At 46.9% G+C, this 21,890-nt stretch overlaps 1 protein-coding gene across 1 annotated transcript in view; it reads left to right on the top strand.

Moving 5' to 3' along the window:
• The window catches only part of PCP4 (Purkinje cell protein 4), a 60,506-nt gene that overhangs the window by 21,895 nt on the left and 16,721 nt on the right, over nt 1-21,890 (top strand). Inside the window, exon 2 of the mRNA XM_049627854.1 lies at nt 4,737-4,788. Coding sequence (XP_049483811.1) covers nt 4,737-4,788 — 52 coding nt within the window. The remainder of the gene's footprint in view (nt 1-4,736; nt 4,789-21,890) is intronic.

Here is a 21,890-nt window from a genome sequence, read left to right as displayed (position 1 = left end):
TTCTTTCTTTCCTTCCTTCCCTCTCTCTTTCTCTCTCTTCTCTTTCTCTCCATTTCTTTCTTTCCTTCCTTTCTTCCTTCCTCCTTTCCTCCCTCCTGTCTTTCTCCCTCTCTCTTTCTCCCTCTCTCCCTCTCTCTCCCTTTCCTTCCTTCCTTGCCCTCTCTCTCCCTCTTTCTTTCTTTCTTTCTTTCTTTCTTTCTTTCTTTCTTTCTTTCCCTTTTCCCACATATAAGTGTTTATATAATTGTTTGTCTTAATTAATGACTTTTTTGGTGCCCCCTTACATTTTGTGTCTGATGTGAATGCCTCACTCACGTTACCCAATGGTGGCTACTCCAAGAACACCAAGATTTTGTAGTCGATCTCACAAGGAAGGATAGAGGACGGAGGAGTAATACAGTCACTCGTTCTCAAAGGAAGGGTGATTTTACCATGAGCATGCAATAAGGTTGCTTCTGGGTCTATGTGTGAAGGTTGGGGCACCTCCCCCTTTCCTACTGCAGCTGGCACCATTAGGACATGGGTATTAGTGATGTGTGCACACGCCTAGATGCGGCCTACATGTGATCAGACGTACCTCAGTCTCCAGTCTAAGCTCAAAGTACAAGAAAAAATGGATCCAAAGCCACTTATTTACTGGAAAGCAGTCGTGGCCAATTCTGCTAGTGGAGTATCTCATATGAAGGGATTGTCCGTGAGTTTGCAACTTGGTTGAAAGAGTCAGCCAGACAAATGTACGTGCTGAGTCAGACACCGCTCAGATGTCACTTCAGGCTCTGTCGGTGAGGATCCCGTGGGTGGCCGGCTCAGCGCGGGCTCCACAGGCTTCAGGGAGGTGTGAGGTGACAGCACGCAGCTCCGGCCATGCCAGGAGTCTCCACCTCTGAATCTCCCGTTCTGGGGCTTCCTCCCAGTCCCCCAGCAGATTCCAGCTTTGAGACATCGGCCAGTCTAGAAGCACCAGGAACTGACACTTGGTGGCGTGGGTCTGGACTGGCGAGGGACAAGAGCTGGTGGCTCACTGGCTTACCTTTCCTCCCCTGGGTCCGCTGGGTCACACAGCTCTCAGAGGGGCAAGGTCAGGGTCAGGCGCACCTGGATGGCCAGCTTATGATGGGTCTGCCTTCTCTCCTTCCTTCCTCTCTAACAAAGGGTATTGCAAATACCATTTGCCTCAGGCTCTGCTTTCTGGGAAACCAAATGAAGACAGATTCTTTGTTATTTCCCTGCAGCCCTTGGCGCAGTGGGACTGTCAGAAAAATTCCTTCAAAATTTATACCTTGAAGTACCAATCCTGCCTTTTTTATGGGTACATGGCATGTACTAGATTTTCAGAAGAAACTATCACACACCCAGTCTTCATTTAGGCTCCTTTTAATTGGGACTTTATTACATTCTGACATGCTAGCTTTTTATTAGTTAACATCCCTGGGGAAGGACACTTCCCCTCTGAGACCCCGGTGAGTTGCTTGGCAAGTGTGTGAGGGTTGAGGACAGTCTTCTCTGGCACTGGTTCTGCCTCATTCCCTCCCATCTTCTCCCTGCTTCTCTGCAGATTCTGCAGCGGTCGTGCCGACCAGCAGCCTGTACTGGAGAAGGTTCCTTAGATGGCTATTTAGCGTTTCCTTTTGTTTTTTCAATTTTTTAAATGTTTATTCATTTTTGAGAGACAGAGAGACAGAGAGTGAGTGGGGAAGGGGCAGAGAGAGAGAGGGAGACACAGAATCCGAAGCAGGCTCCAGTCTCTGAGCCGTCGGCACAGAGCCTGACACGGGGCTCGAACCCACAAACCAGGAGATCATGACCTGAGCCGGATACAGACGCTCAACCGACTGAGCCACCCAGGCACCCCGGCTCTTTAGCATTTCCTAATGGTGAAATGAGGGCAATATAGGGAGGTAGTTTTCAGGAAAATGCGTCTGTGTTCTCATAAGCTGAGTAGTTGTCTCATTGGTGATCATAAAGGCAAATTCAGTGGAAGCTTTCTCACACGAGACCCTCTGTCCCTTCAAGAGGTCTTGGGGACGATGACAGAGACACTGTCTTGATACGTTGGAAGAGAGAATGCCATTGTGTCTGAGGAGATGAGCACAGAGCTGGCCTGAGCGGCAGGGATGCTGATTTCGGATGGCCGAGCAGGGAAGGGTCTGTTATTCTTCAGACACTTAGGAGGGCGTGGAAGAAGGTTCTGGGTCTGTGGTGGGACAAGATGTGGTGGACGGTCCCCGACGGGAGTGTTTTATGAATGTGAAGTTGTTAGGGTGGCGGTGGGGGTGGGGGGAGGCTGGAGTGGGCCGGGAGGGGACCTGAATGAGAGCATCTGTGCCAAAGGCCGTGACAAGGGGCGGACAGCAAGAACCATGGCGATAAAGCAGTCGGGTGTGATGACCGCCGTAGACCCCCAGAATGGGAGAGCTCTTGGATTGTTCTCCGCTGCTCTCAGCCTTCCCCGAGAAATGCTGCAAGGTCTCAGAGAATTTTGAAAAGAGATCCTCCCGGTGAATAGTTCTTTTTTGTCAGGATCATTTTCTGATCATCTCTCGTGACGCCCATCAGTTTCACCTTGCCTCCATCATAGAAGACCTGACACTAAACCCCTTTCTTAGAGATCCTGAAAAAATGAACTCCTTTTCTCCCCTGTGCACCTCTCATGTCGGATCTCCTCGGGTTTCTACAATGTGACCTTTGATGGGACGAAGTATTCGTGACATTTGAAAGGTGTCAGTGTTGAAGGTTTTTAAAGACAGCGAGGGTTGACTGTGCATCTATTCTGCATCTGTATGCCATTTAGTTCGACTTTATTCAGCTCTCCAACCCTGTCCTTTTATTCCCCGAGAGTCGCTTTTCCCCCCTGGCCCCTCCCTGGGTTACGCGGGGAGGGATGGAAGGCGCAAACACTGGAGTAGTTCAGTCGCCAACAGCTGACGCGGAGCCAGCTGGATCCTCCGCATGGGCGGTCCGATTCCCTCCAGGACAGCCACCTCACCGCCTTGAGGTTGAAAAGGGGACTTCAAAACAAGCGCAGGCGAGAAGAAAGGGGCCTTTTACTGGTAAATCCACTGTATTGAAGAAATGTGTAATTTATTTAAATGGAGATGATGCACGCTCTTGGTTGACTGTTCAGCCGATGATGCCGTGGCGTCATCGCCCTGCACGGCACGGGCCCTACTCGAAGTGTGTCGAAGAAGAGTGGATGTCTGGTTAAGCAGTGTAGCCTTTCTCCCTAAGAACACACCGGCAGGTCTAGCATTCTGAAAACTCAAGGTGTTCTACATTAGACATGAAGACGGGGCCCACGCGTATATAGTCTTTCCAACTTGGCCATTCCTTCCACCTCCTGCCATAGAGAAGTGGTTTACCTTCCCAGAACGGGACAGAGCACCCCTGAATTGGGTGGGCAATTTGCACTTCACATTGGCCGGGATAGGGTGTGTGGCGGGCTGGGCGAGCCCCGGGACACTTGGCTTTGCCACATTCTCCTGAGTAACCATCTGCGCGGGGCATCAGGAGTCCGTAGGGATGGTTCACTCGGTTTACGTGAGTCTTTATCATTCACCCGATTTATTTACACTAACTAGGACCTGAAAGCAAGATTTTTCCGGATGATCCCTCGACTGTTAATCAAGGGTGGACGAAGGATCTGGGAATTTCTTATGACAACATTGAACGCTAATGGGAGCTGATAATTATTTTCATGATACTGTTTTTAGGCTGGAGTCCTAGACCCAAATATAAATTTTGAGGATATCCTTATCCCTCAGTGAGAGTCATCTGTAGTGGTTTTCTCCTTGTTTAGCACTCCGCCTCTCTCTCTTTCCAGGATCCTATCTGAATAGTTAGTAACAATGACAATTCCTGGAAGACGCTAACCTCTGGGCATGGAAATTCTGTCTGTAGTCTTAATGTACTACCCACTAGCTCCTGACCTTGGACAAATCAGGCTCCCTTCCTGGCTTCATTTTCTTCACCCGAAACTTAGAAACTTTATCATCTCTTCGATCTTGTTCGACCTGAAGCACATTTTCTGATAATGACCAGAAAATTGGATTGACACAATGCTTCTCTCTCCACGGCCTAGAACAACTCTGAGCATGATGTCAAAGACAGTAGTTGGATAAGCTCTGAAGAAACGTGTTTGTATGTTGACATGTGTAGTGCATTTCCCATGGCTCCCCAGACCTCACAGCCGGAGAATCTTGCCCAGCGACCCAAGACTAACCATAAGAGGCCAGCCTGGTAAAATGAAAGTGCACAGGGTAGGCTTAAACAAGGATGGAAAGGTGTCTCAACAGTAGGAGAAGCTGACTAAACATAATAATTTTTTAGTTGATTAACATTTTTCTTTAACAGTAAGACCCTGGACATTGTGATTAGAATGACAACGGCCATCGCCGGCAAAAACGACAATTCTCATCTTCTTGACGGTTGGCACAAAATCTTGGCCGTCCTCCTCATATTCCAGATGAGGTTTTCGTCAGTCGACAACAGCTTCCCATCTGGTGCTCCTTGGATGTGGGTCGTGGGGGGCGGGGGGGGGCAGTCTGTGCAACTTGAACAGATCCTTCCTGGGGTTGACCCTTTCCTGGTCTCATGAGCACCACGTTTTAACCATCTGAGCTAAAGTAACACAGAATGTGATATAATGCAACAGATATTTGCAGCACCAGAAGAGATGAAAAATAATCCTGAATACATCTGATAACAATTCCTCTCTCTCTCTTTTTTTATGCCTTTAGCGACAAGGCACTGGGGCAACCAATGGAAAAGACAAGACGTCTGGCGAAAATGGTAAGCCAACGTGCGTAGTCTAGACATTTACTTTCGCCGCCTCTGCGGCCTCGTGCACGCGACGCGCCTGGGTAATAACGCCTCGTATCCAAACCAGCTTACCAGCCGTGTTTGTGCTTCGGGTTAGAGCGGATCCGAGCAACCCACGGCGTGCGCCATGGTCCGGTTGTTGCAAAGAAAACCAAGCTATAGCTACACGCGGTGATAAGAAAACGGTTTCCTTCCCAGAGGAGGACTCCCGTTTTGGGCGACGTGATAATTACAATGCAAATGTAGTTCTGTGCTTTCTTCATTAGGGCTGGTGAGAATCGTCGGAGTTGTTGTGAGGATAGAATGAGATCACGTGACATAAGCGCTCGGAAAGCTGTGAAGCGCTCAGCTCCGGGCGGGAGGCTCTGCAGCCTGCCTCGCGGCCCAGCCCCCCTCCCCCCTCCCCCCTCCCCTCTCCCCTTCCGCTTCCCCCTCCCCCTCCCCCCCTGGACTTAGGATGCAGAGCTCCGCGCTGGCCCCAGGGAGGTCTGGATCCCGGAGGGTCGTGCGTGTGCGGCAGAGGCCAAAGCGCGTGCACGCTGGGCTGCCGTCCCCAGCGGGCCTGGATCTGCAGGAGCTTTCGTCACGCACGGGGTCTGAGGCTTGGAGGGGGCCCGCCGGGTGCGAGCCGGCCCCCCCCCCCCCCCCCCTTGGGGGGGGGGGGGGGGGGGGGTGGCGGCGCGGGGGCGGGGGCGCCCCCCCCCCCCCCCCCGTGAGGTGGGGTTCCAGGTGTCGTCACTTTGTGTCGGTGACCAAATGAACTCACGTTTCTGGAACGCGGGTCCCGCCTCCTGCCGGACGGGGTCTGTGCCGGTGCCCGCTCCTCTGGGGGTTGGGGGGGAGGGGGGACGGTGCCCCTCTCAGTACCGGCTGCAGAAACTCCCAGCCGGCCTTCAGGGGCCTCTGCCCGAGTCTGCGCTGGGGCCCGAGCGAGACCCAGGTGCCGGAACGTTCGTCCCTCGGCGCGGCAAGGTCAGTGGGCCGGCCCCGGGGTGAAAGGGCATTATGTGGATGGGGAGAGGGGTTGGTGGCCAAGCGTGCCCTGATCGCAGCGGGGGGTGGGGGGGTGGGGTGGGGCACCGGTCTTTTCCGTGTGACGCGGGGGGTGGGCCGCTGGCGGCGGGAGGGGAGCTGTGCAGACCCGGGAAGGGGGCGGCCCCCTCTCCCCGGTTGGTGGCACGGTGGCCGCCATCCCTTCCCGGACCCCACCGCCCCGCGATCCCGGGTCTGGAAGACCACGGAGAGCTGTCGTTTTTGTTGGTTTTGTCCGTCGACGGTTCCCATGGGAGAAACTAAAAGGGGGAAGATCGTTTTAAAAAAGGTTTAGGTCCTAGTTCAGTAAAAATAAAGCGATAAACCCCTGACATGTTCACGCAAGTCGCATTTTAAAATAGAGAGTAATTGCATTCTCTAAAACAGAAAAAACTATTTAGTGAAAGAGTGGCAATGTTTTCCATTTTTGCAAACCTCTTTAATGTCTGACTTAATAGAAGCCAGCTGCCTCCGCGTTCCATCCGGCGACGTCGGGTCACGTGGCCGCAGGAAAATTCCACTGTGCCCTCGTGAGAGAACTCGGTTTAACAAAGCATTATTGTATTAGTATTTATAACAAATAATTCTGATGTGAGCGCTTCCTCAGAGGAGGGCAGCACCCCCAGGGCGCCTGGTCCACACCGTGAGAGCTACTGTGGCTCCTGTGTCAGCCGCGAGGAGCCGGGAGTCTGCAGGGAAGGCAGAGTCAGGGCCCAAGGGGGGCCCAGTCCCTCCTGGTCACTGTCCCTGCCCCGTGGCTCCACCCTGGCATCAGACCCATAGGCGCTGGGAAGCATGCGGACACGCTCGGTGCTTTGCACCCAAGAGAACTGTCAGCTGTTACAGAAGACACGACTTCCTGCCATTGTTCTTTTAAAAGTAATTGATTTTATTTTGGGAGGGGTGGAGTGCAGAGAGAAAGGGAGAGAGAGATTTTTATTTTAGTGTTTTATTGATTTATTTTGAAAGAGACAGAGAGTGAGCAGGGGAGGGGCAGAGAGAGAGGGAGAGAGAGAATCCCAAGCAGGCTCCTCGCTGCCAGCACAGAGCCCGGGGCAGGGCTCGAACTCCCGAACTAACAAGATCATGACCTGAGCTGAAACCGAGAGTCTGATACTCGACTGAGCCACCCAGGCGCCCAAGGGAGAGAGAGTCTTAAGCAGACTCCACACTCAGCGTGGAGCCCAACGTGGGGCTCAGTCCCCCCACCCCAGGATTATGACCTGAGTTGAAATCAAGAGTCTAACGGTCAGTTGACTGAGCCACCCAGGCACCCCATCTGAGGTTCCATTCTGAGGCATGTAATTTCTTTCAGCCAAAACCTGATCCCTTCTGGTGAAAACTAAATGTGTCTTTTCTGGAGGTATGAAAATTAGTGGGAAGAAAAATGCGAGACGCTGTGGATAAAGCTTTCCTTTATAGAATTCTAGATATTAGAGGACATTCACTTCCGAGTAAGAAATGGGATGTTTAGAATTAGACATTCCTCAATAATTGTAGAACAAAGTGCTGTATAAATTCAAATTATTAACGTGTTGCACCTTAATTTCAGACAAAACTGTTCATGCATGATATATGCACACGGTATTTTATCCTAATGTTAAATTTGTGCTTTGCCTCTAAAAATGAACCAAGACAAAAGTCAGGAACAACCCGGTGGTGAGTGGGGTGAAGCCTTCTGAAAGAGGTCTAAAAGACATTTTCCTAAAAATCTAAGACGCTTAGTTCTTAAATTTCTTGATTTTCTTAAATTTATAGTATGAGAATGTCATCTTGGAATTTGTTTTAAACTAATATTACATTCCATTGAAATTCAAATTATTTTACTCTGTCATCACAGGAGTGAGATCTTTTGTCTGAATGTATATTTCCTATTAACACAAATGAAGGTGCCCACATATGTTGAAGGAACAGGGACCCACCAAGATGTTCCGAGAGGTGGGCAGTAGTTAAACACAAAAGGATCATCCCCAAATTTCATTATTGTCCCCAAGTGTTCTCATTGCAACTATTATAAACGTGCTTTAGGCCTTCATTTTACCACTTAAAGCCAAACAGACTGTAGGAGTGAGGAGTGAGGGCCTCCACATTCTTGGTCAGATCGCCAGATCACAGAAGACACAAGTCAGACGTGTTAAAACTCCAGAGGGATCCAGATTGTCGGCTCTGCTGGAATTTTGTGACATTAAATATTATCTCAATTATCTCCAGGGACTCTGGATTCTTGGTATCCCAAGATTATTTTTACTGCTGGTGTTGTTACTGTGGATGTGAAAAAGGACGTTTATCCACATTACATTCAGAATGCCCCTGAATTCTTCCTCAGTCTCTAGGATGCCAACCTCTGGGCACACAACCTGGCAAATTCGAATGTTTTCCATCACATCTGACAGGTTTTTCAGAAATTTTAGGGTTATATTTTTTATTTTTATTTTTTAACGTTTATTATTTACTTTAGAGAGAGAGAGAGAGAGAGACAGAACGTGAGCAGAGGTGGGGCAGAGAGAGGGAGACACAGAATCCGAAGCAGGCTCCAGGCTCCGAGCTGTCAGCACAGAGCCTGACATGGGACTCGAACCCATGGACCGTGAGATCATGACCTAGGTCAAAGTCGGACACTTGATTGACTGAGCCACCCAGGCGCCCTGAGGGGGTATATTTTTTAGTTAAAAAATGAATTCGTTAGGATCTTGTTAGTTCTGGGGCGCCTGGGTTATTACATGTCCGACGTCAGCTCATGTCATGATCTCACGGTTCGCCAGTTCGAGCCCCGCATCAGGTTCTCTGCTGTCAGCTCAGAGCCTGCTTCAGATCCTCTGTCCCTCTCGCTCTCTGGCCCTCCCCCACTTGCACATGAGGCTGTGCTCTCTCTCTCGAAAATAAATAAACATTTAAAAAGTATTCGAAAAAAGGGGTCTTGTTAGTTCAGAGATATTCATTCCTATATGAACGAACTACCTGCATTGGCTGATTAGTTTGGGCCGAGAACTTCATTTATCCCTTGACACAGCGTTCTTCCTGGCGGGACACAATAATTCCTGGGCTGTGGTAATCTCACACATGTTTACAAATAGAGACACAAACCATCTGACTCCAGAGTATTCACCTCCAATCAGTAGTTTGGACACAAGCAAAAGGTATTTTTCAAGTCAGTAGTTTTCCTCAATGCCTTAATCTGTATCTTGATACTTGTCATCGGAGGGATTCCAAGAGTTAAAGTTTTTATTGACATAGAAAAGTAGAAAAATACTGGAAGGAGCGTGGCCTCTGGGAGGCCTCCAGTCTGAAGGAAAGATTTACGAATAATAAACCTCTGGCAGAGCTTATGTTCAGAGCCTGGAGGCTTACCCCAGCTAAACTGAATTTCTAAAACTGGGATGGATTTCTCCTGATTTGGTGAGCTGTGATACATTTGTTTCCAGAAAGTTCTGTCTTTGGAGGTGGAGGGCATGAGTGCACCTGACTGGAGGAAAGTCTCCCCTCCTATCCAGGCTCTGGGTAGATGTCCAGAAGGAAGGTATTCTTCTGCATCACTTGTACCACCTGTGGGGCTCACAGCACTTGTAATTTCTTTGAGGTGTGAGTGCCCGTGCCAAGATCTCAGGCGCCATGCTTGAGTAGGTGAGCCCCTTCTTTGGGAAAGGGGTTGTGGCTTGAGAAACTTCTAGTAGGTGTGGGGATATGCTAGGACCACATAGCGTTCAGTTTGCTTTGATATGATTCTATGATCGCTAACAATGAATGAGATCAAATGTTGTACTGGGTGCTCTCTTCTCGTTTTTTTTTTTTTTAAATATGAAATTTATTGTCAAATTCGTTTCCATACAACACCCAGTGCTCATCCCAACAGGTGCCCTCCTCAATACCCATCACCCACCCTCCCTGCCCTCCTACCCCCCATCAACCCTCAGTTTGTTCTCAGTTTTTAAGAGTCTCTTATGGTTTGGCTCCCTCCCTCTCTAACTTTTTTTTTTTTTTTTCCGTCCCTTCCCCCATGGTCTTCTGTTAAGTTTCTCAGGATCCACATAAGAGTGAAAACGTATAGTATCTGTCTTTCTCTGTATGACTTATTTCACTTAGCATCACACTCTCCAGTTCCATCCACGTTGCTACAAAAGGCCACATTTCATTCTTTCTCATTGCCAAGTAGTATTCCATTGTGTATATAAACCACAATTTCTTTATCCATTCATCAGTTGATGGATATTTAGGCTCTTTCCATACTTTGGCTATTGTTGAGAGTGCTGCTGTAAACATTGGGGTCCAAGTGCCCCTATGCATCAGCCCTCCTGTATCCCTTGGGTACATTCCTAGCAGTGCTATTGCTGGGTCATAGGGTAGGTCTATTTTTAATTTTTTGAGGAACCTCCACACTGTTTTCCAGAGCGGCTGCACCAGTTTGCATTCCCACCAACAGTGCAAGAGGGTTCCCGTTTCTCCACATCCTCGCCAGCATCTCTAGTCTCCTGATTTGTTCATTTTGGCCACTCTGACTGGCGTGAGGTGATATCTGAGTGTGGTTTTGATTTGTATTTCCCTGATGAGGAGCGACGTTGAGCATCTTTTCATGTGCCTGTTGGCCATCTGGGTGTCTTCTTTAGAGAAGTGTCTATTCATGTTTTCTGCCCATTTCTTCACTGGATTATTTATTTTTCGGGTGTGGAGTTTGGTGAGTTCTTTATAGATTTTGGATGCCCTTTGTCCGATATGTAATTTGCAAATATCTTTTCCCATTCCGTTGGTTGCCTTTTAGTTTTGTTGATTGTTTCCTTTGCAGTGCAGAAGCTTTTTATCTTCGTGAGGTCCCAATAGTTCATTTTTGCTTTTAATTCCCTTGCCTTTGGGGATATGTCAAGTAAGAAATCACTGCGGCTGAGGTCAGAGAGGTTTTTTCCTGCTTTCTCCTCTAGGGTTTTGATGGTTTCCTGTCTCAGCTTCAGGTCCTTTATCCATTTTGAGTTTATTTTTGTGAATGGTGTGAGAAAGTGGTCTAGTTTCAGTCTTCTGCATGTTGCTGTCCAGTTCTCCCAGCACCATTTGTTAAAGAGACTGTCTTTTTTCCATTGGATATTCTTTCCTCCTTTGTCAAAGATTAGTTGGCCATACTTTTGTGCGTCCACTTCTGGAGTCTCTATTCTATTCTGTTGGTCTATGTGTCTGTTTTTGTGCCAATACCATGCTGTCTTGATGATTACAGCTTTGTAGTAGAGACTAAAGTCTGGGATTGTGATGCCTCCTGCTTTGGTCTTCTTCAAAATTACTTTGGCTATTCTGGGTCTTTTGTGGCGCCATACAAATTTTAGGATTGCTTGTTCTAGCTTTGAGAAGAATGCTGGTGCAATTTTGATTGGGATTGCATTGAATGTGTAGATAGATTTGGGTAGTATTGACATTTTAACAGTATTTATTGTTCCAATCCATGAGCACGGAACGTTTTTCCATTTCTTTATATCTTCTTCAATTTCCTTCGTAAGCTTTCTATAGTTTTCAGCATACAGATCTTTTACATCTTTGGTTAGGTTTATTCCTAGGTATTTTATGATTCTTGGTGCAATTGTGAATGGGATCAGCCTCTTTATTTGTCTTTCTGTTGCTTCATTTTTAGTGTATAAGAATGCAACTGATTTCTGTACATTGATTTTGTATCCTGCAGCTTTGCTGAATTCATGTATCAGTTCTAGCAGACTTTTGGTGGAGTCTATCGGGTTTTCCATGTATAATACATGTCATCTGCAAAAAGTGAAAGCTTGACTTCATCTTTGCCAATTTTGATGCCTTTGATTTCCTTTTGTTGTCTGATTGCTGATGCTAGAACTTCCAACACTATGTTAAACAACAGCGGTGAGAGTGGACATCCCTGTCGTGTTCCTGATCTCAGGGGAAAAAGCTCTCAGTTTTTCCCCATTGAGGATGATATTAGCTGTGGGCTTTTTATAAATGGCTTTTATGATTTAAGTATGTTCTTTCTATCCCAACTTTCTTGAGGGCTTTTATTAAGAAAGATACTGAATTTTGTCAAATGCTTTTTCTGCATCAATTGACAGGATCATATGGCTCTTTTCTTTTCTTTTATTAATGTGATGTATCACATTGATTGATTTGCAAATGTTGAACCAGCCCTGCAGCCCAGGAATGAATCCCACTTGATCATGGTGGATAATTCTTTTTATGTGCAGTTGAATTTGATTTGCTAGCATCTTATTGAGAATTTTTTCATCCATATTCATCAGGGATATTGGCCTGTAGTTCTCTTTCTTTGCTGGGTCTCTGTCTGGTTTAGGAATCAAAGTAATGCTGGCTTCATAGAATGAGTCTGGAAGTTTTCCTTCCCTTTCAATTTTTTGGAAAAGCTTGAGAAGGATAGGTATTATCTCTGCTTTAAATGTCTGGTAGAATTTCCCTGGGAAGCCATCTGGTCCTGGACTCTTATTTGTTGGGAGATTTTTGATAACTGATTCAATTTCTTCACTGGTTATGGGTCTGTTCAAGTTTTCTATTTCTTCCTGTTTGAGTTTTGGAAGTGTGTGGGTGCTTAGGAATTTGTCCATTTCTTCCAGGTTGTCCAGTTTGTTGGCATATAATTTTTCATAGTACTCCCTGATAATTGCTTGTATTTCTGAGGGATTGGTTGTAATAATTCCATTTTCATTCATGATGTTGTCTATTTGGGCCATCTCCCTTTTCTTTTTGAGAAGCCTGGCTAGAGGTTTATCAATTTTGTTTATTTTTTCAAAAAACCAACTCTTGGTTTCATTGATCTGCTCTACAGTTTTTTTTAGATTCTATATTGTTTATTTCTGCTCTGATCTTTATTATTTCTCTTCTCCTGCTGGGTTTGGGGTGTCTTTGCTGTTCTGCTTCTATTTCCTTTAGGTATGCCGTTAGATTTTGTATTTGGGATTTTTCTTGTGTCTAGAGATAGGCCTGGATTGCAATGTATTTTCCTCTCAGGACTGCCTTCGCTGCATCCCAAAGCGTTTGGATTGTTGTATTTTCATTTTCGTTTGTTTCCATATGTTTTTTAATTTCTTCTCTAATTGCCTGGTTGACCCATTCATTCTTTAGTAGGGTGTTCTTTAACCTCCATGCTTTTGGAGGTTTTCCAGACTTTTTCCTGTGGTTGATTCCAAGCTTCATCGCACTGTGGTCTGAAAGTATGCATGGTATGATCTCAATTCTTGTATACTTATGAAGGACTGTTTTGTGACCCAGTATGTGATCTATCTTGGAGAATGTTCCATATGCACTCGAGAAGAAAATATATTCTGTTGCTTTGGGATGCAGACTTCTAAATATATCTGTCAAGTCCATCTGATCCAATGTATCATTCAGGGCCCTTGTTTCTTTATTGACCATGTGTCGAGATGATCTATCCATTGTTGTAAGTGGGGTATTAAAGTCCCCTGCAGTTACCACATTCTTAATAAGGTTGCTTATGTTTGTGAGTAATTGTTTTATATATTTGGGGGCTTCTGTATTTGGCACATAGACATTTATAATTGTTAGCTCTTCCTGATGGATAGACCTTATAATTATTACACAATGCCCTTATTCATCCCTTGTTACAGCCTTTAATTTAAAGTCTAGTTTGTCTGATGTAAGAATGGCTACTCCACCTTTCTTTTGACTTCCAGTAGCATGATAGATAGTTCTCCATCCCCTCACTTTCATTCTGAAGGTGTCCTCAGGTCTAAAATGAGTCTCTTGTAGACAGCAAATAGATGGGTCTTGGTTTTTTTTTTATCCATTCTGATACCCTATGTCTTTTGGTTGGAGCATTTAGTCCATTTACATTGGATGGGATGGGTCCAGGAGAATGATGGGTCCAGGAGTGGGATGGGTCCAGGAGTGGGATGGGTCTGGGAGTGGGATGGGTCCAGGAGTGGGATGGGTGCAGAAGAAGGATGGGTCAGGAGAGGGATGGGTCCAGGAGTGGGATGGGTCCGGGAGGGGGATGGGTCCGGGAGGGGGATGGGTCCAGGAACAGAGGTGACTGAGTGCTCTCTCTTGAGCCGGAGAGGGACAGTCAGTTCTGGCAGGAGGCGCTGCCTGGCTGATCCTGCTTGTGTGCACAGGAAGTTTGGATGGAAGGCAAGAGGAATAAATGCAGTTTCTAGAAAGACTACAGAGGCATCACGCCATGCCACCGCCTAAAGCAGGGAGGTGACCTGGTTCTGCTTCGAAGGCAGTACGATAGACCAGGGTTGAGGGCTGATGGAGAGAAAGCCGTGGCCCCTCAGTGTGGATTTGTGGCGTGCATCTAGGCTGGCGTGTGCAGGCATCTGGAAGGCAGGGATTTGTGAAGCCCTGCTCCACACCTTGATCTAATATGCCAACTCTGTATAAATCCCCATAGGAGTTCAGGCGGGAATTTACCATCTTCTGCTAAGCCTCCCTGAAAAGGGGGGGAAAATAGGATGTCGAGCAGCAAAATGTATCCGAAATATGCTGTTTAAAATGTTTCTAGCCTGCACCTGGCTGCGGGAAAAGCACTTCCCCAAAGTTATCAATCTCTAGGTGTGCAACGATTACCAGCCCGGAAAGCTCTAAATCTGTCTCCAGCTGGCGTAATAAAGCCGGGAGCTGCATGAAGCCCGGAGTTCGCCTGTGCTGACATATTGCGAAAACTGCCACGAATGCCACGGACACATGAAGCTTTCAAGGCGAAAAATCAAATGACTCTGGGCTCCATCTGGGGCCTCTTGGCCCTTTCTCTCCTTCTTTTTCCGGTCTCAAAGCAACCAGCATAAAAACAAAACAAAACAAAATCCAAACAAGAAACACTAACAGGGCCTTCCAATATTACACCGGGATATTCCCCTTTTGCTGTCAGCGTCCAACACTCTGAAGATCTGTATTCCAGAAGGAAGGGATGGACACACAAGGTTGCTTCTGATATTGATCCAGAGGGAGACAGAATGAAATCGGAATTGCTTATTAAGCCGGGCCTTTAAACCACCAGGGTCTCCGCACAAACCTGGTCAACGGGTAATGTTGTTCAACAAGTGAGTCGATTCCGTGTGAAGGTTATTTTAGGGATTACTGCTGACAGGAAATTTATTTCTGTTCATCTTAGTTATATGAGCGATTTTTTTTTTGTTTTTTGTTTTTGCCTCTCAGGTTGGGCATTATAATAACTTTAGTGTGCAGGTAATACCTTGGATAAATATGGCGCTTCTAATCCGCTGTCTTGGAGTAAACGCGCTTGAAGGATTGTCAGTAGGAGACGAGATTTGTAGCTGTGCCCAGTTGTCATTCTCTACATCTGTATATTTTGCGTGGCTTAAAATGCTCTCATGCATGACCTTCTGTCAAGGCAGCCTTGGGAGTTGCGTAGGGAGGCTGCATCAGGCAAAGCTCCCCGTGACGTCGGTGAATTGTCCAAGGTCACACCAATCAGAAGAAAACGATTTTGGTTATCTGGCCAGCAGTGTAGACACTCCAGGTTGTCTCCACAGACACTCACTCCTGAGATTCCTCCTGACCTGGGGTCTTGGTTGTAAACTGGCAACTAGGGTGGGTTCGGGTCTGAGCCCATGGAACAGAATGAGGTTCACAGGCTTACATCCTGGCCAAACCAGAAACCATAGTCTCAACAGCACTGTTATCTCATCAACTTAGTTAACCAGCCTCTGGAAAATATGTGTGATGTCAGACTCATTACAGGGACAGCCACATTAATTTTTAAAATTAAAACATTGAAGCAGTATGCTAATTTATGGGCTTATCCATATTTTTCACTTTTTTTCCTCCCTCCCTCCCTCCACCCCTCCTTCCTTCCTTCCTCCTTTTTAAGATTGAACATTGGATAACTTTAGACCAGCCGAAGATAGAATTCTGTTTCCTATCATATGGAGAAGGCCCATATGCCTTGGTGAAAAGCTGAAGGTAGAAATTATGCCCAAAGAATTGCTGTTTAAGGTCTTTTTAAGCCTACAAAGCAGCTTGTAAGCAGGAAAATGGCGATCCTTCCTTTCTTTGGAACCCCTCCTTAACTAGGACACAGGAACATTTCATATTCTGCTAATCAATTATTCGTATGGAAATAATATTTCTCAAGTGCTTGAAAACATTTTGCTCTTTTAAGCACGTGAAACCCTCACAATTTTACTTCTAGAATTAATTTGCACAGCAAGCAGCTTTTCAGAAGAGAAAACCGACTGGCATCTCAGCCTGCGCTCTCTGATAAGATGGTTTAAATTTGTAGGTTTCATATTTGTGAGTTCATCTGCGATTACGGAAGCATGTGTAAATGCTAATGTTCCTTCTTGAGAAAGGGTGTTCTCGGTAGATAGTGGGCTGAAGTGTCTTCAGCAACTGAATTCCCTCTCAGGCTGGACTGACTCTCCCATTCATAGGAAGAGGAAGTCTTGGGGTTTCTAAACATGCCTCCCTGCGCATCCCTACGGCCACCACAGATGTCGCTTCAGACCCTAGGGCAGAAGTTGCCCCGGGCCTCCCAAGAAAGCTCTCTGCAACATTCTAGAACATAGCTTTGGGAGAGCCCCTGGGGCCTGTGGTGAACTTATGTAAATTCCACTCAAGCTATTGATTGGTTTCTCCCAGCATTCTGCATCAGTAACGAGTCTGCGTTTCTGATCAATACTAATTAATTGCGACAATTTGGCCGCATTTGGACCGTTCAATCAAGAGACAGCATTATTTTGTTCAAGTACCATTTTTATGCCTCCTTAGCGAGCTCCTCCGTGTTTTCAGGAAGCAACCAATTTTCATTAACTTAGGCAAGCTGAGAACAGATTTGGCTCTGAATCCTCTTTTTAAAAGTTACTTCAAAAATGTGATAACGTTTTTTGTTTTTTTTTTCCCCCCTTTGCTAAAACCTAGTGGAGCAGACGGGCAGAGTCACTGTGGCAGAGGGCAGAGGCTTTGCCCTGGCTTTTTTGGAGGAGTCGGGAGAGCAAACGCTGTCCTGTTCACCAGCTCACCCAGCCCTGTGCTCTGGACCACCAGACCTAGCAAACTCATTCCTGGTTGTTCGTGGATTGCTACCTCCTTTCCTTTCTCACTCTCGGCGAAGGAGAGACCCACCAACATCAGGGTGTAGGGAAAAATGAAAACATGGCCCCCTTGTTCAGAAATTACCAAGCTGAGCATTAAATCACCCTGCTGAGCATGGGGGCCCTACACACGTTGCCTGGCTGTGAGGCCGACCTCGAGGCGGGGGGTGGGGGCATACAGACTGTTTTCTTTAAAACCGGTAAATATGTATCATTCATTTTATAATACATTTTCTTTCTGGCACTTTCTTTTTTTTTAACTTAAAAAAAATGTTTTTATTTATTTTTGAAGGAGAGAGAGAGAGAGAGAGCATGAGCGGGGGAGGAGCAGAGAGAGAGGGAAACACAGAATCCGAAGCAGGCTCCAGGCTCCGAGCTGTCAGCACAGAGCCTGACACGGGGCTCGAACTCATGAACTGTGAGATCATGACCTGAGCCGAAGTCGGACGCTTAACTGACTGAGCCACCCACCCTGGCGACCCTCTGGGTCTATTTATTTATTTATTTATTTATTTATTTTTTAAGTTTGATTTTTATTTGCTTCTTGAGAAAGATACAAAGAGCAAGCAGGAGAGGGGCAGAGAGAGAGAGAGAGACGGATGCACAGAATCTGAAACAGGCTCCAGGCTCTGAGCCGTCAGCACAGAGCCCGACGTGGGGCTCGAACTCACGGAGATCATGACCTGAGCTGAAGTCGGACGCTTAACCGACTGAGCCACCCAGGCACCCCTATTTTCCTTACTTTTTAATGCACTTGGTGAATACTCCTGGATCACTTTGTACACTGGCTGTAATTATGGATGATTTCTGATTTTGCATGGTACTTTGTAGAGGATCACAGATGGCTATGAAGTCTTAGCTCAGGGAGAGGGAGTTCTGAGTCCCCTTCTCTCACATCCGGGCCCGTGTGGCCTCTCCGACCAGCAGCAGGCAGCAGACGGGATGCATGGGGGGTTTTGAACCCAGGCCCTAAGAAACTGGCAGCTTCCACTTTTTCTCTCTGGGAACACTTGCTGTGGGAGAGGCCAGTTGGCGTGTGAGATGTCCTGTATCCTGAAAGCATCATGTCGTGAGGAAGCCTGAGCTAGACACGTGGAGCAGTGGCTTGGTGACATGCCCAACCAGCCAGTGACGGTGCGGGTTCTCCCAGCCCCACTGCCAGATGTGCAGTGAGGGTCCTCCAGGGGACCCCAGCCCCAGGGCCATCTGGCGGCAGCCCCATGGACGACTCCACGCAAGAAGTGCCCAGTTGAGCCCATGGACCCGGTGGGCAGAATAAACACTTCCTGAGTTTACGCTGTTAAACTTGGGGACAGTAGTTAACTGTCACATGCCTAAACCTCTCGTCCTCGCTAACCCGTTGGCTGCTTCTCCTCTCCCCTGCTTCTTCAGACACAATTCTGGATTGTGTTCCGTTCTTGCTGGTAGGAATGTAATCTCTTCTGGATGCAGGCCTTGAGGTTCTTACAAACCAGAAAAGGGATGTCGCGAAACAGTGTCAACTCTAGCTTCTTTTATGCATTCAGAGTATTTGCTCAGCACCTGCCGTGTGCTGTATGTTGGGATCAGAACGGGTGAAGGCGTATTTTGAAACAGCAATGCTGGGACAATGGGGCCAGAAGTCCTTAGTGACAAACACGCGGGCCGTGGTCCTGGGAGGGAATGGGGGGGTGCACCCCGCCCCTGAGTAACTTGAGGAGCATCAACTAGGAAGGGGCTGTTTGCAAAGATGTCTGCGGGGTTCAGGGAAAGCCACACAGGATAGTTGACTTAGAACCTCAGACGGGCAGTGGCAGAGCCTGACAGGAGGCACCAGCATCCAGAGAAGATGCTGTCCGAAGAGGCAGTCTGATGGGGGCTGTGTTCTTCTGTTGGTGGACGTACCTGAGCTGCAACAGCTTTGCAGACGTGTAGGGTTGCCAGATTTAAAAATAAAAATACGAGATGCTCGGTTAAAGTTCAGTGTCAGATAAGCAAAAAAAAAAAAAAATTTTTTTTTTAGTATAAGTATGCCCCACGCAGTATTTGGGGCATACTTAGACTGAACATTTTTTTCATCGTTTATCTGAAGTCCGAATTTAACCGGGCAGTCCGTATTTTATCTGGCAACCCTGGCAGAGAAGGAGGCAAGGAGATCAATGCCCAGATCTCTCTCTTTCTGTCTTCTGACGGCCTGTACTACCACCGTTGGAGGAACCCAACCAAAGCCACAGAACGATGGTCAGGAAAAGCAGGGAAGCGGGGAGGGCAAATCCGAGGAGCCAAGGTTGAAAGACGGCATTGTGTCTTTGCCCATGCACTCTCCTCACCGAACCTTGGGGCCGGGTCATCTGTTCCCCTTTCAGTCTTCCCCAATTAAAAAGGTAAGTGATTGAAGCTTTACACAGACAAAACAGGCAGGACTTTTGCATACGAATTCTGGATTGGTGTCAGAAAAAGCAAAAAACAAAAAAACAAGCAAGCAAGAAAGACCGGCTATTGATGTTAGCCTTTTAACTGTATGGTGTCATTGGTTGGCTTAGTATTTTTAAAGGAAGGAAAGATGTCAGATCTATTTTCAAAGATCAGTTAGGCTGTCCTGTAAAGTTTAGTGTTTTCCAGGGAGTCAGTTGAAGACACCACAGACCCCTGCAGGTGTCATTCAGGAGCAAAGGGAGGTGGCCAAAGTCTGGGGAGGAGAACTTAACAGGAATGCAGCCAGGCTGGTGTGTGTATGTGTGTGTGTGTGTGTGTGTGTGTGTGTGCACACGCAGAGGGGGCACCGTCACCCCCTCCCAAAGTCAGGTTTATCAGGGCAGGAGGGAGGGACCGCGGTTTCAGCCTCTTGGGATTTGGGGCCCCCAGAGACCAAACAGGGGTGGGGCGTGGTCAGGCACCTCCAGGGATCTGGGGCTGGAAGCCACAAACCGAAGGCTTCCAGAAAAGCTGCCTCCCACTGCACCCAGCTGCCCTGAGCCACAAGAAAAGTGGGGAGAAGGGGGGCTGCCAGTGACCCCAGGTGTTGCCCAGGAGGTCTGGCCTGGGAACATTCCAGAGGCAAATGCTGAGGTGTGCTTTCACTGTCCTGGAGAGGGATCGGCTGCAGGTCGCTTTCATTTAGTCCCTCTTGCAGTCCTGAGTTTTGGAACCTTGAATTAAACTTCAAACTTGTGACTGCAAGATCAGTTGCTTAAGAAATATGGAAATATGAGAAACACCATCTCCTCCTTTTAATTAAGTGCCAACCAGAACCAAGATATTCCTCCTTCTCTTCCCCCACGTGGCCAGCAGGATTGTTCCTTCAGGCATGTCGGGGAAGGCCATTTCCCACAGATATGAGGATTTGAGCCTCTTAATGTAAACCATCCTTTGAATGTTCAAGAGAAAAAAAGGTGACCAATATTATGGGATCGTTGAATTTAAAATGTAATTATTTGAGGCGCCAGGGTGTCTCAGTTGGTTAAGCATCCGACTCTTGACCTCAGCTCAGGTCCTGATCTCAGGGTCATGAATTCAAGCCCTGCATTGGAGTCTACTTAAAAATAAAATAAAATAAAATAAAATAAAATAAAATAAAATAAAATGTAATTATCTGTAAACTTTGCTTTTTCCAATATTAATTTGAAGGCATATTTATTATTATGTTTTATTAACAAATTTTTAATGTTTATTTACTTTTGATAGAGAGAGAGAGGCATATAGAGTGTGAGTGGGGGAGGGATAGAGAGAGAGGGAGACACAGAATCCGAAGCAGGATCCAGGCTCTGAGCCGTTAGCACAGAACCCGACGTGGGGCTCGAACTCACTAACCGTGAGATCGTGACCTGAGCCAAAGTTGGATGCTTAACCAACTGAGCCATCCAGATGCCCCTTTATTATTATTATTTTTAACAGAGATTGTTGCTTGTGTTTGAGAAGGCTATTTGCATGTCACTAGATTTAATTTAATGAGATATTAAAAAAAATTATATTTCTGGGGCACCTGGATGGCTCAGTCAATGAAGTGACCAACTTCAGCTCGGGTCATGATCTCCCAGTTCGTGAGTTCAAGCCCACATCGGGCTCTGTGCTGACAGCTCGGAGCCTTCTTGGGATTCTCTGTCTCCCTCTCTCTCTGCCCCTTCCTCGCTGTTTCTCTCTCTCTCTCTCTCTCAAGTAAAATTTAAAAAAAAATTATATTTCCCTTCCTCCCCCAGAAAAAAAAAATAACTGAGTAGTTGATTCTCCTAATCTGGGATTCCTAACAGTTCTTGCCATCCTGTGCCAGAGGCTACTTTCCTTTTTCCTGTTGGGATGTGGAACTGAGTAGACCAACACTTGGCTGAAAGATGCATTGATTCCATAGACCCAGAAGGGGGGTGAGGAGTAGGAAATGAGAAGACGGAGATACGGCCTCCTTCACGACGTTTATGAGGATACTCCTTCCAGTAATTTACGATAATGCGAAATGGAAGCTTGATGCCATTTTTGTGCTTGGCAAGCGGCCTCTTCAATATTTCTAAAACACATTCTTCTCTCTCTACCGTTCCACTGTCCTAGACCCTGAAGATCATTGAAAATTGAACTGTGCTCCAGCATTCGTTTAGAAAGCAAAGGGTCCTTGGGTGTCAGAGAGAGGCTTTCCTGGGTAGGTGCTGATGTGAGCAAAGTAATTTCCCCTTTAGACTCCTCCCATCCTAATAAGCTCACAGACCTAAGTGTAAGAAGATTGACCTTTGAACACGGCAGAACTCATTACCCACGGCACAGAATCACTAGCTGTGCTGATCAGAATGGCGTCGATGAGTCTTCTGGGCTCTGATCTTTCTGAGATTTTAGAGCTTTGGAGTTTCAAGGCAAACATAAACCTTTAGGCAGTTTGAACTCAGGTGCACTCCCCCAAATGCAATTTCTCACCTGTCCATAAAGCAAGCGTTCCTACGGTGCGCTTTGCCAACGGTCTGGGGCATCAGAAACAGCCCATGAAGATGTGCGTTGTAGATCATATTGATTTTCTGGCCACAAAGAGTTCCCTAAATGTTCCTCCCAGGTAGTGGCATTCAA

This window comes from Panthera uncia, chromosome C2 (assembly GCF_023721935.1).
Source record: "Panthera uncia isolate 11264 chromosome C2, Puncia_PCG_1.0, whole genome shotgun sequence".
Classification (NCBI taxonomy): domain Eukaryota; kingdom Metazoa; phylum Chordata; class Mammalia; order Carnivora; family Felidae; genus Panthera; species Panthera uncia.
Note: the sequence above shows the minus strand (reverse complement) of the source record. Positions and strands in the feature narration are given on the sequence as shown.